This window comes from Pelobates fuscus, chromosome 8 (assembly GCF_036172605.1).
Source record: "Pelobates fuscus isolate aPelFus1 chromosome 8, aPelFus1.pri, whole genome shotgun sequence".
Taxonomy (NCBI): domain Eukaryota; kingdom Metazoa; phylum Chordata; class Amphibia; order Anura; family Pelobatidae; genus Pelobates; species Pelobates fuscus.
This window is the reverse complement of record NC_086324.1, coordinates 19,453,123-19,480,969: the sequence shown is the minus strand read 5'-3', so window position 1 is coordinate 19,480,969 and position 27,847 is coordinate 19,453,123. Positions and strand designations below refer to the sequence as shown.

Sequence of the window (27,847 nt, the reverse complement as noted above, 5' to 3'; positions counted from 1 at the left end):
TGATGGGCCTGGAGAGCCTGTATGAAATACCCAATAATCTCAGCAGCTATAGCAATGTGTATCACAGGTATGTGAGGGTGAGTGGGGGCTCTCACTCAGTGAGTACAGGTACAAGGTCCTCAGTCCCAGTGTGTTTAGAGAAACATGTGGGTCTCACGTGCTGGTGACGTCACTTCCGCCCACCCGGCTGGAACTTTGTGTGGATGACGTCATGCTGGGAAAGTGTGACAGACAGCCGGAAGCAGTCACTCGGCTGGCGCCAAACTCGAGCGTGAGTTACCCGGGCTGGAGGGCACTCTGTATAGCGGGCACCAGGGGGGCTATACTGAGTGTTATACAGAGTTACCGCGGCTGGAGGGCACTCTGTATAGCGGGCACCAGGGGGGCTATATAGGGTGATATACAAAGTGCTGAGTATGTTATACTGAGTTACTGGGGGTTATACAGAGTGTTACAGAGTTACCAGGGCTGGAGGGCACTCTGTATAGCGGGCACCAGGGGGGCTATATAGAATGATATACAAAGTGCTATTCAGAGTACTGAGTATGTTATACTGAGTTACTGGGGGTTATACAGAGTTACTGGGGGTTATACAGAGTGTTATACTGAGTTACCAGGGCTGGAGGGCACTCTGTATAACGGGCACCACGGGGTTATACTGAGTAACAGTGTGTTATACAGAGTTACTGGGGCAGGAGGGCACTCTGTATAGCGGGCACCAGGGGGGCTATATAGGGTGATATACAAAGTGCTATTCAGAGTGCTGAGTATGTTATACTGAGTTACTGGGGGTTATACAGAGTGTTATACAGAGTTACTGGGGCAGGAGGGCACTCTGTATAACGGGCACCACGGGGTTATACTGAGTAACAGTGTGTTATACAGAGTTACCCGGGCTGGAGGGCACTCTGTATAGTGGGCACCAGGGGGGCTATACTGAGTGTTATACAGAGTTACCGGGGCTGGAGGGCACTCTGTATAGCGGGCACCAGGGGGTTATATAGGGTGATATACAAAGTGCTATTCAGAGTGCTGAGTATGTTATACTGAGTTACTGGGGGTTATACAGAGTGTTACAGAGTTACCAGGGCTGGAGGGCACTCTGTATAGCGGGCACCAGGGGGGCTATATAGAATGATATACAAAGTGCTATTCAGAGTGCTGAGTGTGTTATACTGAGTTACTGGGGGTTATACAGAGTTACCGGGGCTGGAGGGCACTCTGTATAGCGGGCACCAGAGAATCGAGGCGCTGTACAGAGTAACGGGGCGCTGTACAGAGTAACGGGGCGCATTATACAGAGTGCTGAGTGGGCATCAGGGGGTCATACTCGGTGCTGAGTGTTATATAGAGTAGGAGCCAGGAGGTTATACAGAGTTAGTGTTATTCAGAGTGGGCACCATGGGGTCATACGGAGTGCTGAGTGGGCAACAGGGGGTTATACTGAGTTACAGAAGGTTTGTAGAGTCATGGTCAATCCTATTGCCAGGGTAAAGATGTATCTCCATTGAACTAGGGGTCCCATATTTTATGATCCTGTTTTGGACTGTCGTGAATATGTGAAGTGAGGCTGTTCACATTGTATTTTTTTAGGCTATGGTTGTCTGTGAGTGTAGCGGAGTGCTGGTCTTTCAAAGACTATCACTGCTGGTAATCCAAATAGGGCTCAGGAACAAGTAAAAAAAAACACCAAGAGAATAATATCCACGGTTAGTAAAGAAATCCAAAAGTATCCCATACGTTTCCCAAAGACTGGACGACACACAGAAACATAGAAACATAGAAACATAGAATGTGACGGCAGATAAGAACCATTCGGCCCATCTAGTCTGCCCAGTTTTCTAAATACTTTCATTAGTCCCTGGCCTTATCTTATAGTTAGGATAGCCTTATGCCTATCCCACGCATGCTTAAACTCCTTTACTGTGTTAACCTCTACCACTTCAGCTGGAAGGCTATTCCATGCATCCACTACCCTCTCAGTAAAGTAATACTTCCTGATATTATTTTTAAACCTTTGTCCCTCTAATTTAAGACTATGTCCTCTTGTTGTGGTAGTTTTTCTTCTTTTAAATATAGTCTCCTCCTTTACTGTGTTGATTCCCTTTATGTATTTAAATGTTTCTATCATATCCCCCCTGTCTCGTCTTTCCTCCATGCTATACATGTTAAGATCCTTTAACCTTTCCTGGTAAGTTTTATCCTGCAATCCATGAACCAGTTTAGTAGCCCTTCTTTGAACTCTCTCTAAGGTATCAATATCCTTCTGAAGATAGGGTCTCCAGTACTGTGTACAGTACTCCAAGTGAGGTCTCACCAGTGTTCTGTACAATGGCATGAGCACTTCCCTCTTTCTACTGCTAATACCTCTCCCTATACAACCAAGCATTCTGCTAGCATTTCCTGCTGCTCTATTACATTGTCTGCCTACCTTTAAGTCATCAGAAATAATCACCCCTAAATCCCTTTCCTCAGATGTTGAGGTTAGGACTCTATCAAATATTCTGTACTCTGCCCTTGGGTTTTTACGTCCAAGATGCATTATCTTGCACTTATCCACATTAAATGTCAGTTGCCACAACTCTGACCATTTTTCTAGTCTACCTAAATCATTTTCCATTTGGCTTATCCCTCCTGGAACATCAACCCTGTTACATATCTTAGTATCATCCGCAAAAAGACACACCTTACCATCAAGACCTTCTGCAATATCACTAATAAAAATATTAAAGAGAATGGGTCCAAGTACAGATTCCTGAGGTACCCCACTGGTGACAAGCCCAAGCTTCGAATATACTCCATTGACTACAACCCTCTGTTGCCTGTCACTCAGCCACTGCCTTACCCATTCAACAATATTGGAATCCAAACTCAAAGATTGTAGTTTCAGGAGCAGAACTGAACTGAGGTTTAATTTCACATGCCCTGCTTTTAAGCAATTCTCCCATGCAAGGGAGACCCCCACACTAATTATTACAGTAACCAATAAAATACATGTTACCTCCCACACATCTCCTCCCCTCAGCATGACACATACGGTAATCCACTTAATCCATGTACATTATTTCCCCAGTTCCTGGATGTGTACCCCAAATACATAGATTTCATAATGTGAAAGAAAAATCTTCTTTGCAAGCTTCCTAAGCAGAATATATCGATATTTACCTGGAGGAGTTCAAATTTCTTGAGGTTAATTTTGTATCCTGAGATTTCAGAATACGTTTGGATAAGGGTCAGTAGCACTTCAATTGATTTTTCAGGGTTTGTTAATGTCCATAAGATGTTATTCTCGTATGCATTCCCTCTATCTCCTGACTGTTCCGTATAGCCCGCTGTAATGATTCCAAGGAAAGGGCAAAAAAAGTGGGGATAAAGGACAGCCCTGTCTTGTTCCATTGAGAATTTAGAACTGTGGTGGTGGTACATTATGAAGGAGTGCTCCTTGTGGTGCCTGATATGCAGCTTGGAGAAGAAAGAGGAATTCTGTTGGAAACCTGTACTATGCAAGAGTGTGGTAGAGAAACTGCCAAAGAAGGCGATCAAACGCCTTCTCTCTGTCAAGTGAGATGACAGTCATTGGGATTGTGTGGTGTTGTGCCAACCAGGTTAAATCTATTTTTTTGCGGGTGTTGTCTAATGCTTGCCAAGAATGCCACTTTTTTTTTTTAACAGTTATAAACCAGTTTTTAATGAAGGGCCCTGCCTGTCACTTGTGTTATGTAAATTTTTGGTTTTGAAAAGGTTTACATGGAACCGATCAGAATTTAAAGGGCACTGACACTGTCAAAGTCTGTCTCCTGTTGTCGGAGCTTTGTCTTATACAGTAAGTACACAGTCAGCATACTTCTCTGCCGGGCTCAGTACACTGGAACTGCAAATAGATACTGACTTGACATTTGAATTGTGCAAAAATTAGTTTAATTAATAGATTCCTATGAATCACAATAAGTTAAATCACCACCCAAACATAACTTAGATTTATTCAGGTGTGGGCTAAATTATTTAGAATTCTGCTTGACCGGCTTTCGTGGGCTCATTGAGGAAGCTACAATTCTCCAAAAATAATTACTTGGGAGCTGGTTGTGCACAGTTTTCAGAGATGAAGATTTAAATGGTGATAATTTAAGAGTAAATTTCTAGGGACAGATGTATCCACTAAAATTAAGTCTAGTACTTACAATATTGCGTTAGAAATAAAAATGTGTTTTATACTTTCTATTCCTGCCTAGCTTTGCCGCTTTGGCTAAGATCATAAAGCTGCATGATCTCAACCAATCCAATGCTCAAAGCATTAGGTGGCTAGTGCGTATGAACTGCAAAACTCCAACCAGGTGGTCTGTCAATGGGAATATCTGATTGAAATAGCAGTTTCCATCGCCTATTTTAGAAGTGACAGCCTCTAAAGGCATTTAAACCCTTTAATGCAAACATTTCCGTTACTGCAGAATGACTATGTTTTCACATGCAGGCTTAAAACCAGTGGGGCCTGGCACCTAGATCACTTCATTGAGATGAAGTGGCTAGGTGCCTTTGTGGCCTATTATGGTGCTTAGATTGTCTCTTGAAACTAGTCAATTATTTACTACTGGATGGAGAAAGGTCCCTTGATACCTAGACACCATTTAATATATATATATATATATATATATATATATTTTTTTTTTTTAACGTAAAATTGTCACTATTAGATCTGAGATAATGCCAGTCTGTTCTAGATTTAAGGGAAGGGGAGCTGTGTCCACTACTGTGTCCGTTCAGGTGGGTTCTTTCAATCTCTGGAATTGAAATAACAGCAGACGTATTCATGGTACCTATCTACTATACTCTCTTTCCCATACTGTAGAGCGCGTCGTAGTTTCTATTCCAGCTGGTTCTTGCAGACGCAGGAAGGTTAATGTAATCACTAACCTAAATGTCATTTAAAAGTTGCTATTATCTCTTAGCATCAGACAAATGGGCTTCGTTCACTCAGTTCAGTAGTGAGGTCTAATGAAGTATTTTTAGATCTCCGTGTAGGAGGGGATAATCCATATATACACATAATTGTACAGGGAGTTATTAAATATGTCTTTCTACCTATGATAATGAGCAGTAGGTGATTACAACGTCCATGATAAAATTCATCTTTCAATTCCTCAATGAATTTCGTTTGGGGAAAAGAATCCAGAAAAAAGACGGATTAATCTTTCTAAAACAATTCCTCAAGAGGCCAATTTATTTTTTCTCATGCGGAAATATATTCACTCATAGTGTTTTGAATAAAAAGCAGTGCAAATGCTATCTTTTGTTAAGACTATTTTTGAATTCATTTATGAGATGATAAAAAAAATAAAAAGTAGACCAGAGGTTAAAAAATGATTGATCCCCAGTTAGGTTGGCAAAGCGTCATGGGAATTGTAGTTTTATAATAGCTGGAATTCTATTTTATTGACCACCCCCTATTGTAGACCATATGTAATCTTTCTGAATAATTATATTTGTGTGGGCAAAATTGTACAATACCATGGCTTTTACCTGTAATATTTAGGAATCTATATTTAGTTTTAAATTGTGAAGTGGAAGAATCTATATTCTCACATTTGAATAAACAGCTTCTTTGAAATATCAGCCTTCCCAGAACGGAAAGGTCTGGCTTTACACAACCTTTTCACAATGTGCGATTTAAATTATTTATGTAGAACAAGGCACGTACTGTATGTTTTACAGAGGCTGCATCTATACAAGTCATGGTGTCACAGCAGCTTGTAAAACCTGCATGAATTGACTTCTCCTGGTCACAATTTAAAGAGAACACACATTATTGAGATTGTACTTTTTAACCATTTTTACTGAAGGTTATCAAAGTTATTCACAATAGTGAGGATTGTCAGGAAATCCAAGTGAATTTAAAATTTCAGGCCAAAGTAGCTGAACTGTAAGCAGAGCTGGTTTAGAAATGTTTTCCAGTTCAGCAAATTTGGCCCTAAAGGACCAGTTTGGACACCATAGCAACTTAAGCAAAATTAAGTTGTTATGGTGCCAGAAAGTCCCTGGTGCTGGCTCACCCTTAGGGGTTAAACCGTTCATGAACGAGTTTAAAGGACCACTATAGTGCCCTGAGGGTGCCCCCACCCTCAGGGTCCCACTCCCGTGGTGCTGAAGGTGGAGGAAGGGGTTAATCCCTTACCTTTTTTCCAGCGCTGGGCTCCCTCGGCGCTGGGACTCTCCTCCCTCTTCTTCAGTCATCGGCTGAATGCGCATGCGCCGCAAGAGCCGCACGCATTCAGCCAGTCTCATAGGAAAGCATTCTCAATGCTTTCCTATGGACGCTGGCATCTTCTCACTGTGAAAATCACAGTGAGAAGCGCCTCTAGTGGCTGTCAATGAGACAGCCACTAGAGGCTGGATTTACCCATAGGTAAGGGTTAAACCTAGCTGGACCTGGCACCCAGGCCACTTCATTAAGCTGAAGTGGTCCTTTAAGCACAGACGATGGTGCTCCGGATCAATCTGCCACCCCGTCCTTCCGCTTTTTGAAAATACTAGATTTATACACGGGCAGTATCGGGCAAGTTCACCACCAACAACTTAATTTTGTATGTTATGGTGCCCAAAACGGTCTATCAAATTTGAAATCCCCCCTCTCTCTCTCTGCCCCTCTCCCCCTCCCCCAAAAAAATTAGTAGGGTGTTACACTCTTGGGCGACAGCTGTTTATGACAAATTATTTTTTTTATGAAGACCATTGCCATTTAAACTACATTCCAGCCCATCTACAGGCATATCTCTTAAAAGTTGGGTGATTTCATTAATAGCAACATTGAGCTGTAGTTGCTATGGTACTTACAGTTTTTAATTTTACTATTAATAACGCAACTTCCTGATTTCCCGACTGTCTTATTAAAAGACAATTGTGGCATGATGTGCAAATTATCCCATGATCCCCTCTTACAATGACATTCTTTTTGCTAGTTAGCCAATGTTGAGTCCCTCTGTTGCCAAGAATGTTGTGTGGTACATGGTATCCTACATGTATTTGCATTCTGGAGCGTGGCAGCAGATCTCTTGTTATTACTTATAAGTAATGCGTTTGACCGTTTCTGTTTATATGTTTTGGTAGATTCATCCTGCTTTACATTGACAAAGGTGTGACAGTCAATCAGCTTGTAGGAACGAGTGAAATGTCTCCCTTGTAGTAAGTGGAGGCAGTTGCATTTAAAGGAACACTATAGTCACCTAAATTACTTTAGCTAAATAAAGCAGTTTTAGTGTATAGATCATTCCCCTGCAATTTCACTGCTCAATTCACTGTCATTTAGGAGTTAAATCACTTTGTTTCTGTTTATGCAGCCCTAGCCACACCTCCCCTGGCTATGATTGACAGAGCCTGCATGAAAATTAAAAACTGGTTTCACTTTCAAACAGATGTAATTTACCTTAACCCCTTCAGGACGGAGTCAATAGTGCACGTTCTGATCAAAACAAAACGTAAACAAAAACTGGAATTTGCGCTATATGTCTGTTCACCCGTAGTTCCCCTCTTTCATATTATATGCACCCACACTTATTATATATCATTTTGTTCAGGAGAAACAGGGCTTTAATTTATCATTAACTATTCATATATGGAACATAATTCATTATGAATAAAATAAAAAAAAATGTGAGAAAATAAGATTTTTTTAAAATTTTTATTTCCGTCTGACAGTTTAGCTGTGAATGTCATAATACTGTTTGCATTTACTGCACAAAAATGCACATATTTATATTTTTATATATATATATATATATATATATATATATATATATATATATAATATGTAACGTCATTCTAAGTGTATTTTAATACTAATATATGTACTTATATTAGTATTATATATAAAAATATATGTACTTATAATATATGTAATATATGTACTTATATTAGTATATATATATATATATATATATATATATATATATATATATATATATATATATAAAAATATTTATTTTATTTTATAACATGTCTAATTAATTTTTTTTATACTTCCCACCAGCAGGGGGACTGTCTGATATTTTAGACAGTCCCCCTGCTGGCAGATCCACAGCCAGCTATAGGGGGCCATGTGATCGCTCTTTGAGCTGCCTGGGCTGTGAGGCAGTCCTCCCGAAGCGGAGCGCCGGGAAGGTAAGTATCCCGGGCGCTCCAGGGCTTAAAGCCGTTACGGCGTGCTATGCCGTCACAACGGCTTTAAAGCCCACTAAATGCGTGACGGCATAGCACGTCGTAACGGCGGGAAGGGGTTAAATAATTGTATCTCAATCTCTAAATTGAACTTTAATCACATACAGGAGGCTCTTGCAGGGTCTAGCAAGCTATTAACATAGCAGGGGATAAGAAAATCTTAATTAAACAGAACTTGCAATAAAGAAAGCCTAAATAGGGCTCTCTTTACAGGAAGTGTTTATGGAAGGCTGTGCAAGTCACATGCAGGTTCATAAACAAAGGGATTTAACTCCTAAATGGCAGAGGATTGAGCAGTGAGGCTGCAGGGGCATGTTCTATACACCAAAACTGCTTCATTAAGCTAAAGTTGTTCAGGTGACTATAGTGTCCCTTTATCTTTAAAAACACATGCATGTTTTTTTCCAGGCTTGGTACATTCTTTGTTTCTCACACAATTTTTTTTTTCTACTTTGATAATGTACCTCAATGTGATATCCAGGAAAAGTGTTCACACAACATTCAAGTCAAATATTCGAGAATCTTGTGAAAGATGAGCTTAAAATAACTCCAAAGAGGCTCTCTTCCATAGCATGTCTTTTTACATTATCCTACATGTTTTTTCCTACTGTTATCAAAATTGTAAACTCTTCCTTATTGTTTTCTTTTGAAAGATTTTTGCTTCATATTGTGTAATATTTCCACCTTCACGGCCGGCGCTGTCTGTTTCGTTTTCTGGTGCTAAGAAGAGTCTGATCTTGTTGTTGTGTTTGAGCAGGCACTGAGCAAATAGAAGTTTGAATGGAGCTTAAGGCAGATAGAATGATGAGTTTATCAGTCATGTCTGTTTTTGTTGTCTTTCTTGTAAGAACTCCGGCATGTGCTGAAGTGTGTTTGCAAACTCTAATAACCAACCGCAACCTTCATCAGTAAGGGAGGGTTCGAACATAATCATAACAAGTTTTATGTATGGTCTTTGTCCCAGCTTCAGGGAAAGCTCTTAGTGTCCTTCTTGTGCATCGACAAATGCTAGAAGCGCCAAAATTAAAGTACTACTCTACACAACATAACAGACTGCATACTTTGATACTTTATTGCAGGTCTTCTGTATCTCTGCACACAGCTGTTTAGAACGGACAGGTATAAGCCCACCTTATGTTTTACCTGCCCTTGCACGTACTTCTATAGTGTGTTCACCTAGGATTCTAAAGCCACAAATAGCGATATTTAAAAGCCAATATCAGCTGAAGTGCGGCTGGTATTGGTTTAGGCGGTATTTCCAATCACTTTTTTTTAATTAATTTTTGATGGGCAGCATATGTTGGGGCATGTAGCCCAAAATCGGCTGGAGTAGCGATGTTGGACGCTCAGTATGGAGATTTTTTATGGGGTTAATTGACGTTTAACTAGGTTACTAACATTACTGAGTTGGAACAAAGAACCTGTGCAGCACACTATTGGTGATGCAATAATACTTTAAAGGGTGCTGTCACTTTAAGAGAAGGTTTGTACCATTTTGTTTTCCGTTTTAAAAACAACGCTGCCTTTACTTTGTATTTATCACAACTTCAGAAATAAAAGGGAATCATGACAGAATATTTCCGTCATGTGTTCTTAAGTGGTTAAAGAAAAGGGACTAACTTAATGTGTTTTTTTTTTTTTTTTTTTTTTTTAAATAAATTGTTTAAAATAAATTCTCATACATTTTCAGTGACAATAGGCATCACAGTCCCTCTTACCTCTGTTGAGTAAGATATAGATGCTGTAAGATCACTTTTGGTTGGGGTATATGAAATTAAAGGAATGAAGAAAGTGTGAATGCAGAAATATTTGCATTCATTTTATTAGATACATTGCTTAATTATATATGCCACAGAAATAGTAGCATCCATTATTAATGTCGTTTATAAACACAAAAGGTTTTTTGTTAATTTTATTGCACTGTCCTTTGCAAAAAAAAAAAAGCTTTTGTGAATAATATCCTGATTTGTTTTTTTCTTACATTAGGAAATCATGCCAAAAATGGACAAACGGCCAAAAAGCAGCTCTTCAGTGTCGGATATTGATAATCAATTATCATGTCTACCTGACAGGCTTAGATTGAGGCTGCTTCCCTTCCAGAGAGAAGGCGTCAGGTTTGCACTGCAGAGAGAAGGAAGGTAATGTAAAGCTTATATATGTTTCTGTCACCACACATGTACAATAAAGTATGTGGAAAAAACCCAAAACACAGTGCATGTGAGATTGGGAGAACCAGTGTCCTAGATCGTAGCTGTAATTAGTTTACATTTCAATTTTATTTTACCTACCTGATACTAAATGGCTACCAAGTGTCAAACTATGTGTCCTTTATAATAGGGATTTCAAGTTAAGGTCCCCAAGATGTTGATGGATCGCACCACTTATTTTGAATTTAATGAATGGCCAGGAATCATAGGAGTTGCAGTTCAGCAACATCTGGGGGTCCAGAGTTTGATGTCTGTTACTAACCCTTGCTGAGCAGGGGTTCATAAGATAAAGTGATCTCAGTCGAACAAAATAAAAGTCTCCTCAGTTGCTGAGCGCCTTCTTGGTTACCTACCAAAAACCTACCACAGATGCTCTAAAATATAGGGGTTTGCAGCAAGTGCAATAGAGAGTATTTACTTTATTATTTTAATTGTTTAGCATATTTTAGCGCCTTTTCTATATAATTATTTTAAAATAATATTCCAAAATTGCAGTGTCCTTTTAAAAGGGAAACTGTATGATATGATTCTGCAAATTATAATGGCCAAATTCCTTTGTTGAGATATTAAAGCGGCACTGTCATGCCGAACTTATCTTTCTTTAATCGATTCCTCTTCTCTCCCTCTGTCAGCATCTGTTCTTCATTTCTTCCTGTCTGCTCTCGTTTTCTTTAAAACATAAGAACTTGTCTTATGGAGGTTTCCTACGCTTGACCAGCGGAGGAGCAAAATGTGCTTCGTTTCTGGTGATCAAAGCAATTTTCCCACAATTCTAACCTTTGATCCGTGATCCCGCGATGCTTCCTGTCAGTATTCCCGAGCGTCCTGTTACTTAGACAGAATGCTGGCGAAACTACCCAATTTCGTCCTTACATAATGAGAACAGTTTGTTCATTCATGTTAGGACGCAATTCGGGACTTTGTTCGTATCCGATCCTATTTGTGCCGCGGCTGCATCTTCCAGCCGCTTAGTAGATAACTTCCTTATTCCCACGGTATCAGGGAGCGATCTACCAAAAGGCTGAAAGACCTAAATTGGTCTTTCATCCAAATTTACTAATACTAAGTAAAGATTACTTAGTGTTAGTAAATTCTGCCCCTACTCGCTATATCGCGAGTAGGGGCATGTCTAGTAAACAGTGAGCAGCCTCTGGCTGCTCACTGTTAAAAAAAAAAAAAAAAAAAAAACACTGCGCGAGTGGGGGCTGACTGCCAGGTGCACAGGATAATGATTCACAGGGAGCCAAGACGGGAGGGACCCAGTTGCAGTTTTCACAACTCCCATATAATTCTTTATTAAATACATATAATATTAGAAATCCTGAGACCGTTTCCCTTTAATTATCCTCCATTTAATGTGAGATGCTCTATTCCATGCATATAGCAACACGTCCAACTGTTTTAGGTGACTGGCAGCAGCCTATAACTCACTGCTCAGAGGAGGTCCTCTGACCCTTGCTCTCTGACAGTGATACTATCAAGAAGGGCTAGATTAAAATCCAAATATCTTTAAGCTGAAGGGCCACGACCATCACTACGTTGTAAAGCGGCATATATTAATATATCGTACACCATGTCACCTGTTAATTTTTCATGATGGTTCCTGTTTAAGTACTGGAACCGCAGCAGCTGTGACTGTTTTTGTTGGTGCGTTGCGGTATCTGATACTTACATCTTTGATTTCACTAATTCCTCTCTGAGAGTAAAACTTTTAAGTGTTTTGCATAAAACACACTGTGTAATGTGCAAAGAAAATCCAGTTCCTTTCTGTCAATGCTTGTTTATTGTATTTAGTTTCATTTAATTTACCAGCATTCCTGTATCAACCTCCTTTTCTTTTATTTTGTTGAAACACTGGAGCTTTATTGTCGTACAATTACAGTATATTCCATTTCTGTAATCAGCTTGTTTCGGTGTGTTTTTTTTTCTGCTTTTAAATTTGTTTACCTAAAGCTCCTCTCTGAAAATGTAAATTTGTGCATGTCTCATTTTTAGTATTTATCTTTTCTTCAGTATCTATTTTCGTGACTAGGTTTCTGTTTCCACCTGCCCTCTTTCCATTTCTAGGCTTTGTTATGCAAATACATGTACTGTTTTTTTTTTGGTTTTTTTTCTGAAGAATTCATCTCCACGACTTTTTGATTATTAATTACGGATATACTTTCTCGTTAAATTTTCTTTTTATGATTAATACTCACAAAGAGGGAATGAATAAACAATTTCTGTATTGTTTCTTCTTGATGGCTTAAAGCGGCACTGTCATGCCGAATTCCGTTTTTTTTTTAACCCCCCTCCCGCCTCAACTACATCCAATCGACCCCCTAGTCACCCCCAAATGCCCCTATGCCCCCCACATTACCTATTTTTTATTCTTTATTTTCTGCCCGATCTTTATTCAGGGCGCCGCCATCTTTGTGTGGGTAGGTGAAGTCCCTATGGGACACGTCATCTACCCACACTACACAGACTGTGAGATTCCCGCACATGCCCAGTGAAACACCTGGACATGCGAACGGGAATTTCACCTATTCATTCATTCATCAGACAGACGAATGAATGAATAGAAAAAATCAGACGAACAAACTAACACTGTGTATCCGTGTTAGTTTGTTCGTTCAGTTTATTACAAGGAGGGAGCTACCGGCGTGCAGCTCCCTCCTTGTAATATGTAACTATAGAAGCGGCAGGGAGCAGAGCTCCCCACCACTTCATAAGCCCCCCAGGTCCCCCCCTCACTCTATGGGGGTCAATATGACCCCCATAATAGCACAAGGGAGATTAAAATCTCCCCAATGCCCCTACTCGCTATATCGCGAGTAGGGGCATGTCCACTAAACAGTGAGCAGCCTGTGGCTGCTCACTGTAAAAAAAAAAAAAAAAAGGGTAATAAGGGGGGGACGGGGGGCCTACTGTCCTCCCCCGCCGGCCCCCAAGCCTGGACGGCGGGTGGGGGCCATAATGGGAATGAGGGGGGACCTACTGTCCTCCCCTCAGGCCCCCACCCCTGGGCGGCGGGTGGGGGCCATAATAGTAATAAGGGGGGGGGACCTACTGTCCTCCACCCCCCGGCCCCCACCCCTGGGCGGCGGGTGGGGGCCATAATAGTAATAGGGGGGGGGGGGGACCTACTGTCCTCCACCCCCCGGCCCCCACCCCTGGGCGGCGGGTGGGGGCCATAATAGTAATAAGGGGGGGGGACCTACTGTCCTCCAGCCCCCGGCCCCCACCCCTGGGCGGCGGGTGGGGGCCATAATAGTAATAAGGGGGGGGACCTACTGTCCTCCAGCCCCCGGCCCCCACCCCTGGGCGGCGGGTGGGGGCCCTAATGGAAAAAAGGGGGGGGGGACCTACTGTCCTCCCCCCGGCCCCCACCCCTGGGCGGCGGGTGGGGGCCATAATAGTAATAAGGGGGGGGGGGGGGGTCTACTGTCCTTCCCCCCCCCCGGCCCCCACCCCTGGGCGGCGGGTGGGGGCCATAACGATAATGGGGGGGGACCTACTGTCCTCCCCCCGCCCCCACCCCTGGGCGGCGGGTGGGGGCACTAAGTAAATCCCCCCCCCCCCCCATCAAGGTGACTAGGGGTGCCCAAGCCCCTAGTCACCCACCCCCCACCCAAATAAAAAATGCCCCTTCCTACCCCCCTCACCCTAAAAAATAGTGAGGGGGGAATAAAATTGCTAACCTGTAAAGTAAAATTAAACTTACCATTCGACGTCTTCTTTTTTCTAAAATCTTCATTTTTCAGCCCCAAAAAAGGCCAAATAAAAAACCATCATAGCCGTCGAACTAAAAATAAAATAAAAAACCCGTGCGCAAAAAAAAACCCGACGAAAAAGAAAAAACCCGAGCGCACACAAAAATAATCCATCTTCACCCATGGAGGGCTCCGCGCAGACTGAGCTCCGCAGGGCGGGGCAAGGCTTATAAAGCCTTGCCCCGCCCTGCAATTAGCCTAAGAACACTCTGATTGGTGGGTTTAAGCCAATCAGAGTGCTCTTTGTCATTTTACAAGCGTGGGAAAGTTCTTTGGAATTTTCCCACGCTTGTAAAGTGTCACAGAGCACTGTGATTGGATGGCTTGAAATCCATCCAATCACAGTGCTCTGTGTCATTTTACAAGCGTGGGAAAGTTCTTTGGAATTTTCCCACGCTTGTAAAATGACACAGAGCACTGTGATTGGATGGATTTCAAGCCATCCAATCACAGTGCTCTGTGTCATTTTACAAGCGTGGGAAAGTTCTTTGGAATTTTCCCACGCTTGTAAAATGACACAGAGCACTGTGATTGGATGGCTTTAAATCCATCCAATCACAGTGCTCTGTGTCATTTTACAAGCGTGGGAAAGTTCTTTGGAATTTTCCCACGCTTGTAAAATGACACAGAGCACTGTGATTGGATGGATTTCAAGCCATCCAATCACAGTGCTCTGTGTCATTTTACAAGCGTGGGAAAGTTCTTTGGAATTTTCCCACGCTTGTAAAATGACACAGAGCACTGTGATTGGATGGCTTTAAATCCATCCAATCACAGTGCTCTGTGTCATTTTACAAGCGTGGGAAAGTTCCAAAGAACTTTCCCACGCTTGTAAAATGACACAGAGCACTGTGATTGGATGGCTTTCAAGCCATCCAATCACAGTGCTCTGTGTCATTTTACAAGCGTGGGAAAATTCCAAAGAACTTTCCCACGCTTGTAAAATGACAAAGAGCACTCTGATTGGCTTAAACCCACCAATCAGAGTGTTCTTAGGCTAATTGCAGGGCGGGGCAAGGCTTTATAAGCCTTGCCCCGCCCTGCGGAGCTCAGTCTGCGCGGAGCCCTCCATGGGTGAAGATGGATTATTTTTTTGTGCGCTCGGGTTTTTTCTTTTCGTCGGGTTTTTTTTTTTGCGCTCGGGTTTTTTATTTTATTTTTAGTTCGACGGCTATGATGGTTTTTTATTTGGCCTTTTTTGGGGCTGAAAAATGAAGATTTTAGAAAAAAGAAGACGTCGAATGGTAAGTTTAATTTTACTTTACAGGTTAGCAATTTTATTCCCCCCTCACTATTTTTTAGGGTGAGGGGGGTAGGTAGGGGCATTTTTTATTTGGGTGGGGGGTGGGTGACTAGGGGCTTGGGCACCCCTAGTCACCTTGATGGGGGGGGGGGGGGGAATTTACTTAGTGCCCCCACCCGCCGCCCAGGGGTGGGGGCGGGGGGGAGGACAGTAGGTCCCCCCCCCATTATCGTTATGGCCCCCACCCGCCGCCCAGGGGTGGGGGCCGGGGGGGGGAGGACAGTAGATCCCCCCCCCCTTATTACTATTATGGCCCCCACCCGCCGCCCAGGGGTGGGGGCCGGGGGGGAGGACAGTAGGTCCCCCCCCCCTTTTTTCCATTAGGGCCCCCACCCGCCGCCCAGGGGTGGGGGCCGGGGGCTGGAGGACAGTAGGTCCCCCCCCCTTATTACTATTATGGCCCCCACCCGCCGCCCAGGGGTGGGGGCCGGGGGGGGAGGACAGTAGGTCCCCCCCTATTACTGTTATGGCCCCCACCCGCCGCCCAGGGGTGGGGGCCGGGGGGTGGAGGACAGTAGGTCCCCCCCCCCCCTTATTACTATTATGGCCCCCACCCGCCGCCCAGGGGTGGGGGCCGGGGGGGAGGACAGTAGGTCCCCCCCCCCCTTTATTACTATGATGGCCCCCACCCGCCGGCCAGGGGTGGGGGCCGGGGGGGAGGACAGTAGGTCCCCCCCCCCTACTACTATTATGGCCCCCATCCGCCGCCCAGGGGTGGGGGCCGGGGGGGAGGACAGTAGGTCCCCCCCCCCTTATTACTATTATGGCCCCCACCCGCCGCCCAGGGGTGGGGGCCGGGGGGGAGGACAGTAGGTCCCCCCCCCCCTTTATTACTATTATGGCCCCCACCCGCCGGCCAGGGGTGGGGGCCGGGGGGGGGGGACAGTAGGTCCCCCCCCTACTACTATTATGGCCCCCACCCGCCGCCCAGGGGTGGGGGCCGGGGGGGAGGACAGTAGGTCCCCCCCCTCATTATCTTTATGGCCCCCACCCACCGCTCAGGGGTGGGGGCCGGGGGGGGGGGACAATAGGTCTCCCTCCCTTATTTTACTTTACGGCCCCCACCCGTCATTTAGGGGTGGGGGGCAATATTTTTTTTATTTTTTTTCTACAGTGAGCAGCCACAGGCTGCTCACTGCTTACTAGACATGCCCCTACTCGCGGTATAGCGAGTAGGGGCATATTATTTACTAATACCAAGTCATTTTTACTTGGTGTTAGTAAATTTGGCTGAAAGACCAATTTAGGTCTTTCAGCCTTTTAGTAGATAGCTCCCTGATACCGTGGGAATTAGGGAGTTATCTACTAAGCGGCTGCAAGATGCAGCCACAGCAATGAATAGGATCGGAGTTTCATTCATTTGAATGAAATTCCGATCCGAACAAAGTACCGAATTGCATCCTAACACCAATGGAGAAACGGTGCTCATTCTGTTAGGATGCAATTCGGCAGTTTTGCCGGCGTTCTGTCTAAGTGACAGGACTTTCGGCAATACTGACAGGAAGTATTGTGGGAACTGGGAGGAAAGCTAGGGATCATGGGAAAATTGCTCTGACCAGCGGAAATGAAGCACACTTTGCTCCTCCGCTGGTCAGAGCTGGTCAAGCGGAGGAATCCCATAAGACAAAGAGTCCCTACTTTGTCTTATGGTTTTAAAGAAAACTAAAGAAGACAGGAAGAAAAGAATAACAGATCCTGAGAGAGGGGGAGAAGAGGAAGAGATTGAGGAAAGGTAAGTTCGGCATGACAGTGCCGCTTTAAGGAATTCTGATAAATAGTCTCATTGCTGACAGTAAAATTACTTTTTTTTTTTTTTTCCTTTGTATGTTCTTAGAATACATAGGTAATGTAACAAAAATACTTCAAGACACTCCAGGCATCGATACAAGTTTTATGTATTTTATACTTTTTTAGAAGTAATTAACGGTTACAATGGTTTCGTTTCTCCTCCTCCAATTCAGTGTGTGCTAGGCTGTGCCAAAACTTGAAGTGAACTTGTCAGCAGTTGTAGAAGTTTGGCTAAATCAGCTCTACATACATCATGTATCTCAATGATAACTGATGTAGGCAATGTAAAATTGAGAAATACCCACCTGATCGCTGTTCCATTACTACTGTGTCCTGAGCTTTGTGGCTGTTATTTTGTTACATGACACACACCTCTGTTTTGCCTATGCTATGCCCAGTCTCCTCAGTGATCTGCCGTGCTTGGGGCTGCAGACTCCCTGTCGTACCTATTCATGAGCAAACTGAAGGACTGCCTGTGGGATTAGAGAGCTTCCAGCTCGTACTGAGCTGTAGTGGAGGCGGGGTGCGGCAACTGGTGGACCCCAGGTAAGAAGTCAAATTGTTCTTAAATGGTTTGACTACTTTTAGTGGGAGGATGCCAAGACACTCCTCACACCATAACCACTATAGCCCACTGTGGTTATGGTCAGGGATTTATCTATCGCAAGGCAAACTGGGTGGCAATTTCCAGGGCTAATGCCTTGTTTGCCTCGTTTTATAGGGGCCCAAGAACTGGTCGGCTGTCCACCTTTGGGTTCCCCCGGGGCGGGTGTTGAGGGAGCACTTTCCCTTGAGCTCTCTGCTCAGCTACGTTGCGCAATCCGCAGTGATGCTGGGATCTGGAATATGACGTCACTCTGCGGCGCGCAAGGGAGCTGAGCAGGAAGATCACAGCTCCCTCGCTGAAAACTTAGAGCGCGCACTGAACCCCAGGTGAAAAATCCACCCAGCTATCCCAAAAGTAGGGAGGCTGGGGGGGATTTAAATAAAAAAATAAATAAATAAAAATAATAATAATAATTGGGAGTGTTGGGGAAAATGTGTTTGTCAATGAATGTAACTGTGTGTTTGTCAATGAATGTGACTGTGTGTTTGTCAATGAATGTAACTGTGTGTTTGTCAATGAATGTGACTGTGTGTTTGTCAATTAATGTGACTGTGTGTTTGTCAATGAATGTGACTGTGTGTTTGTCAATGAATGTGACTGTGTGTTTGTCAATGAATGTGACTGTGTGTTTGTCAATGAATGTGACTGTGTGTTTGTCAATGAATGTGACTGTGTGTTTGTCAATGAATGTGACTGTGTGTTTGTCAATGAATGTGACTGTGTTTGTCAATGAATGTGACTGTGTGTGTCAATGAATGTGACTGTGTGTGTGTCCTGTGAGTGTGTGTCCAGTGATTGTGCATGTCTGTCAGTGAGTGTCTAAATGATTGTGTGTCAGATTGTGTCAAATCAGTGAGTGTATGTGTGTATGTCAGTGTATCTGAGAGTGTCTGCTGGTCCGTGAGTATGTGTCTTAGTCAAAATGTGTGTAAGTTAACAGGAAGAGGTGTGGCCTTGGCAGGAAGGGGCGGGTACATTTAAATTAGGGGTTGCCCAAGATCTGTCATGCCTAGGCAGCACCATTTCAAAATCCACCACTGGTTATGGCGTGGGGAGTGTTCCATTAAAAAGACACTATAGTCACCCAGACCACTTCATTTCATTGAAGAAGGAAAAAAAAATATGCTAAAAAAACCTTTTATTTAAAAAAAACAAAAAAAAACTTGGCAGTGCCTCGGTTTGATTAACCTTCCACTAGAGGCGCTTTTGGGTCCTTAACTGAGTTTTACTCATGCTAATATCTTTCAATCCCTTATAGGAAAGCATTGATTGAAAATTTTTTTGGCATGTGCCCTTAAGTGGTTAAAGAAGTTGCAGACCAATAATAGGGGGACAATAATAAAAATATGAAATTAGGTGATGAGATGTTTTTCCCTTTTTGTTTGTTTTAGTAATTTCGTATCCGCCCTATTTCCGTACAAAATCCACGGTTTCTGTTCAAACTGTATTCAGATTCTGAAAAAAGACATGATAAATAAAGCTTTCCGCTTTGTAAAGTCTGCAAACTGCCTGATTCATGTACAGTCATTCACTACAGCCTGCAATGAGTGACTAAGTTTGGTACTTAATCGGTAGAAGGGATTAAAACGAGGTTCCCTTTGCTAATTTTATACAAAATGTTCTTGCTATGGTAGCAGTGAGAATTGCTCAGTCAGTGGTCTACTGAGAGCCACAGCAGGCTGGCCTGAGCATGCACGAACCATCTGTTAGTGGTGGACATCAGCCTAACCAGCCGTCATAGGCTGGCAAAAAACAAACAAAAAAAACACATTGACATAAGTTTTTTAAAATTTTGAGTTGAGCTAATCAGCTCCCTGCATTCTGTGTCTATCTAAAATTGTCCAGTCATCAAGGTTAGCATCAAGTGGATTAGATTTTGAAATCACTAGTCAGTAAGACTTGACTCTTGCTAATTGTTTTAATTTTCAATATTTGCAACTAGAAGAATATTTCATATTTAAAATTATACCTTTTTTTTTTTTTTTTAAAGATTAGTTTCACAGTTATATCAGAACTGATTTTTATATCAAATCTTTTTATCGAGGTTACGCAAGATAGTCCGTAAACCACATGAGAGCAAGTAGAGCTTTGACATATCAGATCAACTGGAAATATTATGGAAATACCTCATTTTGTTGTTTCTTGTTGTTGCATAAAACAATATTAATACAAAGGCTGAGGGCCACTGGGTCATATATCGGAGCCAGAACACACTGTGGTATAAAATAAAATAAAAATGCTAATGAAATGCAAAATTATCAGTGGTTTAAATTGCTATGTGATAAGTATTAAAAGTTACAAGGATTAATTATATGATATGCTCCCAGTCCCCAACCCAGGATCAACGGACATCCACGGGGGTCAGAAAACAATCCCGCAGTGTCACCACCTTTCAGAGATACACTATCACGTTCCCTTTGCGGTATGAACAGATTCTCTGTTTGACACAGAGTTCCGCTGAGGACTGCTTCTTGTGAGGCTTGTCTGGTCGCAAGGAGGCCGGGTCCAAACAGCTTGAGCTAGGAAGTCTCCGTATAAGCTAGCCATTCCCACTCGAAGAGTTGTAGTAAATGGTCTCATTACCGGCTGTATTGGACACAGGAGTAACGTGGGGGGTCTGTCTCAGGTGCTTGGAAGGATGTAGCTTCCGCCAAAATTCAGCAAAAAGCTGGTCTACCTGGGCCGTGGTATTGAAGAGCAGGCCTTTCACCATACTGAAATGTTGAGTACACCGATCAGCTTTCTCTCCCACAGGGTGAATGTGGCCTGGTAGCAATAGATGCTGGAATACCTCTAACCTGCAGGGGGGAGTGGGGTGCAGATCAAAGGCTTCTATATGCTCGAGGGCCCACAGAGCAAGGTGTAAGGCTCAAAATATCATTAAATTCAATCTGCAATGCAGAGCTCAGGAGATATGTGACTGTCAAGCCTCACTCCCATCAGAACTGATTTTGCTATATACCCTTAGTAATACATAGATAATGATGAAATTACTGCAAGGCGAACTATGTCCAGTTTAATAGATTAATCACTCATATTTGGAGAGCAAGTTAAATTAGAAAAAAAAAAAGATTTTCATTGTATGTTACATAGATTTGCAGAATAACACTGGTATTAAGAACAGAACTTTATCTGTTTATTTTAGAAGACTTTTGCTGTGAAAAAGTTTATATTATCTCTGCAGACCCAAGTTCAATTAACTTGTGTTAGTGGAATTCATTTACCAAATATTTAAATATTGCATGTATATACAGACTCGTGCTACATACCTAATCTGTCATTCTGATTAACCTTGGAACTATAATGTTTCCTAAATAGAAAAATATCTTTACCTACACTCCCTCCCCCCTACCCCCACAAAAAAAGCGTTTTATTAAAATAAATCATATTTGAACCAGTTTTTTTTTCTTTTCTTTTCTTTTCATTTTTTTTATTTTTTTAAAACATCGATTTTATCCAGTTCCGGTTCAGATATTATAAAATTCATAACAATTTGAAATTCACAGTAAAATTCCAGATAATTCTCACTTAAGTGAATAACCTGCATTGTTTAGTATAGCAGACAGATAGATGTTGTTAACGATTCCTGCTTGATTCCATTTACAATTAACTGGCAGATGAACAACCCCTTGAATTAGGTACACTGTTTTCTTGTTGATTAGTTGAGTAATTACTGATCTGTGTATATGACATTTTGTAATATTTTTTTTCTTGCTGCAAATTTAGAAAGCGTATAACATTGTTACTGTGAATTCGTCTGCTCTCCGCCAAATTCTTGTCCTTGTGGATGATAAAACCCATGAAAAATCCTACCTCAGCACATTTACTCACGAGAAGTCGGTAGACTGTAATCATGATCTAAATCTGTTTGAACAGTGTGAAAATTTTATATATTTTTTGCCTATCTAGCTAGCTTCATACAGCCACCATTTTATTTTCATCATTTCTCCATCGTAGGACTGCAGACAATGCAGAGTTTTCTAATAGGCTATGACAATGCTAATTTCCTTGCCCAGCTCATAGCGATTGTTTGAACCGCCTGTAGACTTTAAACGGAAAGCAATATTGTCCACTGCACAATTACTTTAAAAAGAAAAGTACAGACTGAACAATTCACCAACAAAAGCTTAGCGCAGCCTGCAAATCAGCTGCAATGTTGGTATAAAAGGATGATTAATGTACAGGAACAATTTGCTATAATGAAGCCAGCATTTCTGGAATCTTTAGCCAAAGTGGCTACCCCCACCTCTCCAATAATTAGCATTCCGTGTGACAGCAAGTACATTAATCATTGCTTGTCACATGGGGCAATTACCCTTTTTTGGAAATTTATTATAAACCTCATATCTACTGTGTGTGTATGAATGATTGTGTGTATATATATATATATATATATATATATATATATATATATATATATATATATATATATATATATATATATTATTATTTTTTTTTATTTTAAGTATGTTGAATTTAAACAAAACATTGGTAATTAGTGTGCACCGTAGCTGCAGTGTGGTTTTTTTTTTTAAAATAATTTTAAACAATGTTACCTTTATGTTTTGCAAGGTGTATCATTTTACTGCGCAAATTAGAGTTTTCAGTCGTGTTATTGTCTCGTTTTCCTTCCAATTTATTTTTCTACAGCTGGCGTTTGTATTTAGCTGTCATTCTGGCTCTCAAAACACAGGATAGCTTGACTGTATCCAATCAGACACATATACTGCCACACTGTCATCTCTGAAAAGATCGGTGAGGTTCCGAGCACACCCTCTTCCATTCCTTTTTTTTGCCTGTGTGTAATTAATTCCTTGAGGAATTGGCCTTTCGAGCACTGTCATGGAGTCATCACACAGAGAGGTGTCATTGCCTGCTCGTTCCACTGTATGGATGCAGGGAGGCAGAGAGAAGGCATGTTAAAATGAGCATAAATGTTTGAACAAATCAAAATCTAACCACCTTGTTTTAAAGTGGCTTTCCTCAGCCAAGGGACTTAGTAGCTGATCACTTAGTGCTTTCCTTTGAATATTTTTGAACATGAACTTAGTAACCTCAAAAGGGCACTCCTGACATTTACACATTGTATGGGCAACATGTAGGGTAGGTTAGATTGTATTTTTTTTGTTTTTTATTTATGAATCTTTTTGAGCATTGTCCAGTGCACATTTGGATTTAGCAGTTCTTTTGGTGTCTTCAGTAAAATATATTTTCAGTGTTTGTTTTTTTTGCTTTGAGGTATGCCCACAAACCATTTAGTGTTTTTTTTTTTTTTTCCTTTTTCTCTCAGCAGAGTTTGCTCTATCCGAATATACAGCTTGGATTTGGTTGAGTGCTAGTGTGCAAATATATATACTATTTATAATGAAAAAAATATGTACATTTTAATAAAATTCATGGCAAATATCCATGTATTAACCTACATTCCTAAATCTGTTAAAACAATATAGTACTGCTGGGTGGTTAAAGTAGAAAAAATGATTTATTTATAATTTTTATTGCTTCTTAGTGAAAAAATACAATAAAATAAATATATTTTTTTACTTTTTTTTCTCAACTAAGAAGCAAGTGGCATATATAATGTACACCAATAGAATGAAATAGTGCAACTGTTCAATATAAAAACAAAGTATCCAGCCACTCCAACTTGGGTGAAACTCGATAGTGATAAAAGAAATGCAATGTGCAAGAGGATTAGAATATAAAATAACTTGTCAAATGTTAGCCATAACCAACTAAACATTAGTAGGAAAAATATAGAAAAAAGGGGGGCGGGGCCGGACAGCTGAAAGGAGAGGAAGCAGACCTGGTTAGCTCCTGCTCTGCAGCGATAATTAAGCTGAATTAAGCCACCTAAACGGGACCTAATCGGCCCAAAAAGGCTACCAACCGGAAGGTGACAACCAGGGGCACACAACCATGCCACACAAGCAACAAATTTGGTATACAGCACCTGCCCTTCCTACGAGGCCTACACGCGTGGTCGGCGTGAGGGAGACGGCCGCTCCCCTGCTGACATCCACGGCTGACAAGCGGAGACCAGACCCTCGTTCCCCCCCCCCCCCCCCCCCTCTGGACCGGTGGGGGTTATCCCGGTCTACCGCCGGGAGACCCTGGCACGACCCGGCGAGAAAGCTGAGGAGATGCAGGGGCCTGCAACAAGCGGTGGCACTACACTTAAAATGGTGGAGGCAGCATGCTCCCCCAATACTCACAGCGAGCAACCAGACATAGGGCACCAGCTGGACAGGGCCTTCCAGGTTTTATGGGACAAGCTGGAAGCCCTTATGTTCCCGGAGAACACTAAGGCAGTGCCTGCCACCAAGCCACGTACTCAAGCGAGATCAAACAGGTGCAGGCACGGACACCTCGAGCACCAAGCCGCCCAGAAGGTCGGAAGCAGTGAGACACTCACCAGCGGCAGGAGACCGAAGACCTGTTAGGCGGTAATAGGAACCGGCAAGTAACCGTGCAGACGCACATTAGCCCGACCTCCCACCAACCTAACAGAGAGGGCTTGTCCCCAATGATTATGACAGAAGTGCTGGAGGAGGTGCTCAGTGAGTACCCCTGCCAGCGACCATTAACTTTGCCGCCAAGCACAGCTCACTTACAGCGGAGCCAACTTCACACGCACATCCTGCAGTGCGGCGACATCGACAAGGGAACAAAGGAGGCACCCAGCAACAAGCTTTAAAGAGCGATGTCCAACTACCTCTCACGGCGCACACCAACCTCCAGAGGCACAGAGGTGGCAGGCTTACCCCGACAGGGCTGCAGCCCAAGGGACCCGATAGCTACCCGAACTCCCACAACTGGCACCAGACACCTAGCAAAAGAGGCATAGAGTGAAGTGTGGCCCGCAGAGGGACTTGCCCACTCGCTCAGGGAGAAGACTTCCGCGGATTGGGGCCCACACCATACTGGACTGAAAGTCTTACTGCATACACAATACCACAGGGATACACTTACTCAAGCGCGCAGGATATTTCATAGGTATCACTATGTGTGTCGTGCCACTAGCCTAGTCCAGTCATTTTAGACATATAACGTACAACTTGTTCATAGGTCCTTTCCCACAGCTGTTGCCTACTGTCTTATTCTACACTGCATCTTACTTGATGTTACATGCCTCCTACGAGCATTACAGCTGGCACAACCCCAGAGGTCAACACCATAATCCACCAGCATGTAATCCACACATTAATAGTTAAACAACGCCAAGCGCGCCATACCTAGCCTGTAACCGATTAGTCACGACACAAGTGAATGTAGCCGTGTCCTGCCTAGCTTATTACTTTACAACTTTACAACTTTAAACAACACTTAAATAGTCTGACTACGATTAATGTTTTGTCTATTTTCTATGACTCACACATGTTCAGCCGTTACTTTGCATTTAAAAGTAGCTAACTCGTGAACACTCTTGATTACCTGCATACTAATTATAAAATTGTGCAAGAACTAACATGCTCCTGATTGTTATAAATGATTGAAAAAGCATGTGGGGATTGCTGTTGGGGTACCCCATGCATGTTGTTCTCTCATATGCACTACAAAAATAAAGAATAAAAAATAAAATATATATATATAGAAAAAAGTATTTCCTTAGTGACAAAATTATTAAAAAGTTTGAATTCCACAATAGCAAACAAATCAGAGACAGTAGCAGTGTAAAGAAAAGATCAAAAGAATAAAAAATAAGTGAAAATTGGTTTCTACAAGTTTAGGTAATTGTTACTATCCACAGTTCTATCCAAGAAAACCAGTCCTACAACACCTTTGCTGGGTGCAGCCTACACTCTGATGGCTGGCTGGATCAGTTGAGATGTGATCGTCAAATGAGGATTTTCACCTGCCTAATACACACCGTTATGCCGGGTCGTCCTCAAGAAGGCCAGGTAACAGTCTTGGACTGTACAACTTTAATTTCAACTTGTGCATTGAGAGGTGCAAAGATTTTCTCCGTAAGGAGAGAATACTGATGTACTTAATAGACAGCTATTAGTAAAACGTCAGATTCTTGCGCGAGTAATCCCCTTTTGGTATTATTGGTAGAGTATTGCAGTAGTTTTAGTGATTCACTATATTTATTATCATGTTGTATAGCAGAGAAGTGGGTTATCATAATTGTAACATTGTTAAATAAAGGTTATATTTTACTCTGAATTGTGGACTCCATTATTCTTTACGTGTTCCTGACAACCAACTACAAAACGAAAAGAGGATTTGTAAGCCCTTTTTTTTTTTTAAATCAATGTATATTTATTTGCAAAAACAATGATTCAAAATATTTTTTTTTTTTTTTTGTAATTCTTTATTTTATTTGTGCTTGAAATGATAATAGACATGCGAGGCCACAACAGCCGTCGCAGGCATAACAGTAGTAATACAATTTGTGGCAGAGTAGACAGCACAGTTTTATGTACAATGTGAGACTATTAAACTTTATGACATCCATAACGAGTGGTAAAATGCTGGAACATAAGGTTAACAAATCATGGTATTTCCGTAACTTGTTAGTAATAATACAAGAGCCAATATATGTAGTGAACGAGTTATGGTACCTTTAGTTGGCTATCGTTAGAGATGGTTAAGCCAGACTAGTTATGTATACACTCTTATATAGTACTCTCGTGGTTGTGCTCCTAAAAGTGAGCATTGTACAAGTATAAGGTCGACAGACACTCGAGCTAGTTGCCCTGGATGTGGTCAGTAGCAAGCTGTCCAGAAGCACAGCGTGTTAAAAGGGTAGGACGTGTCGCCATCTCACAGAGAAGAGGGCTAAGTGCTAGTTTTGAGCTCTCTTGCTTTGCCACCACGGCGGTATTGCGTTACGATTAAACCCTAAACTCTATAGTAATGGCACGGATGTGCGCAGTTATAGCTTTCAGTAAGCCCTTTTTAATGATACATTTTAAAAACTAAATAAAATGCTAAATTCAGAGTGGGGTACTTATCTACATTTATCCATATTTTGCTAATACTATTCAAATATTTATAAATATTGCAGAAAAGGATACCCTCATTCCCCCAAAATTGTTATAGAAAGTAGTGGTTTTATTTCACTTCACTGCACCTAACCAGGTTACTTATTTATTTTTCATAAATAATATTCCACACTGACGAGAGAACAAATCAAAACACAGTTTTAAGAAACAAAACTGCTAACTATAATAGAAAACAGAAAAGAGGGAGTCAGCCTGTTAGACAAAAGTTCTGAAACTGGAAAGGTATAGGGATTCTACCTGCAAGATAGTAACCGATTTATCCAGGAGCTTGCTTAGTAGAATGAATGAGATAAAATAAATGAAAATGAATAAAATTAATTACATTGAACTGAAGAATGAAAAAAGTAATCTAAAGTGTAGGTTACGTGACGTCCTTTAGTATGCTTAGTATGGATTAACCCTTAGCTGTCTAATTTAACTGTATGATTAGACACAATTATGTGGGACCCAAGTAAGTAGGACAAGTATATAAAGAAAATAAGATAAAATGTAACCTTACTCCTCAATTACAGAAAAAATAGGAATAGGGATCAATTTGGAGGATACAATAACCAGATGGTTATGTGTTCACAAATCTTTTATTCAAACAAATAGTTTATAGAGTGAATAGGCTCAGTACAACAAAGCTGGTTTGTATTAGGCAATATAAATATATATCGCTGGAAACAACTGTAGGTATCAGAGTATTATTTATTAAAAATTATTATTAAAAAAATCGAAAGTTCAAAAATGAAGTTAATAACACATCCACAATGTTAATGCCAGTCAATTATGGGTAAAAAATGCAAGACCACCTTATTATTAAGTATGGATGGATCCGGATGCTGTTAGTGATCCTCTTGCCCAGATCCTAATCGCCGGTGAGGACGGCGTGCGTTCCACAGTGCGTTCCACCTCGAGCCTCACTTCGGGGGAACAGCACTGCTCTTGCGGCGGTGTCAGTGATGCGCCTGGGATCCGGGATAGGTGAG

General features: G+C 42.0%; 1 protein-coding gene across 1 annotated transcript in view; it reads left to right on the top strand.

Moving 5' to 3' along the window:
* Positions 1–209: 209 nt before the first annotated feature.
* ZRANB3 (zinc finger RANBP2-type containing 3) overlaps positions 210–27,847 on the top strand; it is a 158,620-nt gene continuing 130,982 nt past the window's right edge. The window contains exons 1-2 of the mRNA XM_063429370.1: positions 210–271; positions 10,192–10,343. Of these exons, the coding sequence (XP_063285440.1) occupies positions 212–271; positions 10,192–10,343 (212 nt within the window). The 5' untranslated portion in view covers positions 210–211. The remainder of the gene's footprint in view (positions 272–10,191; positions 10,344–27,847) is intronic.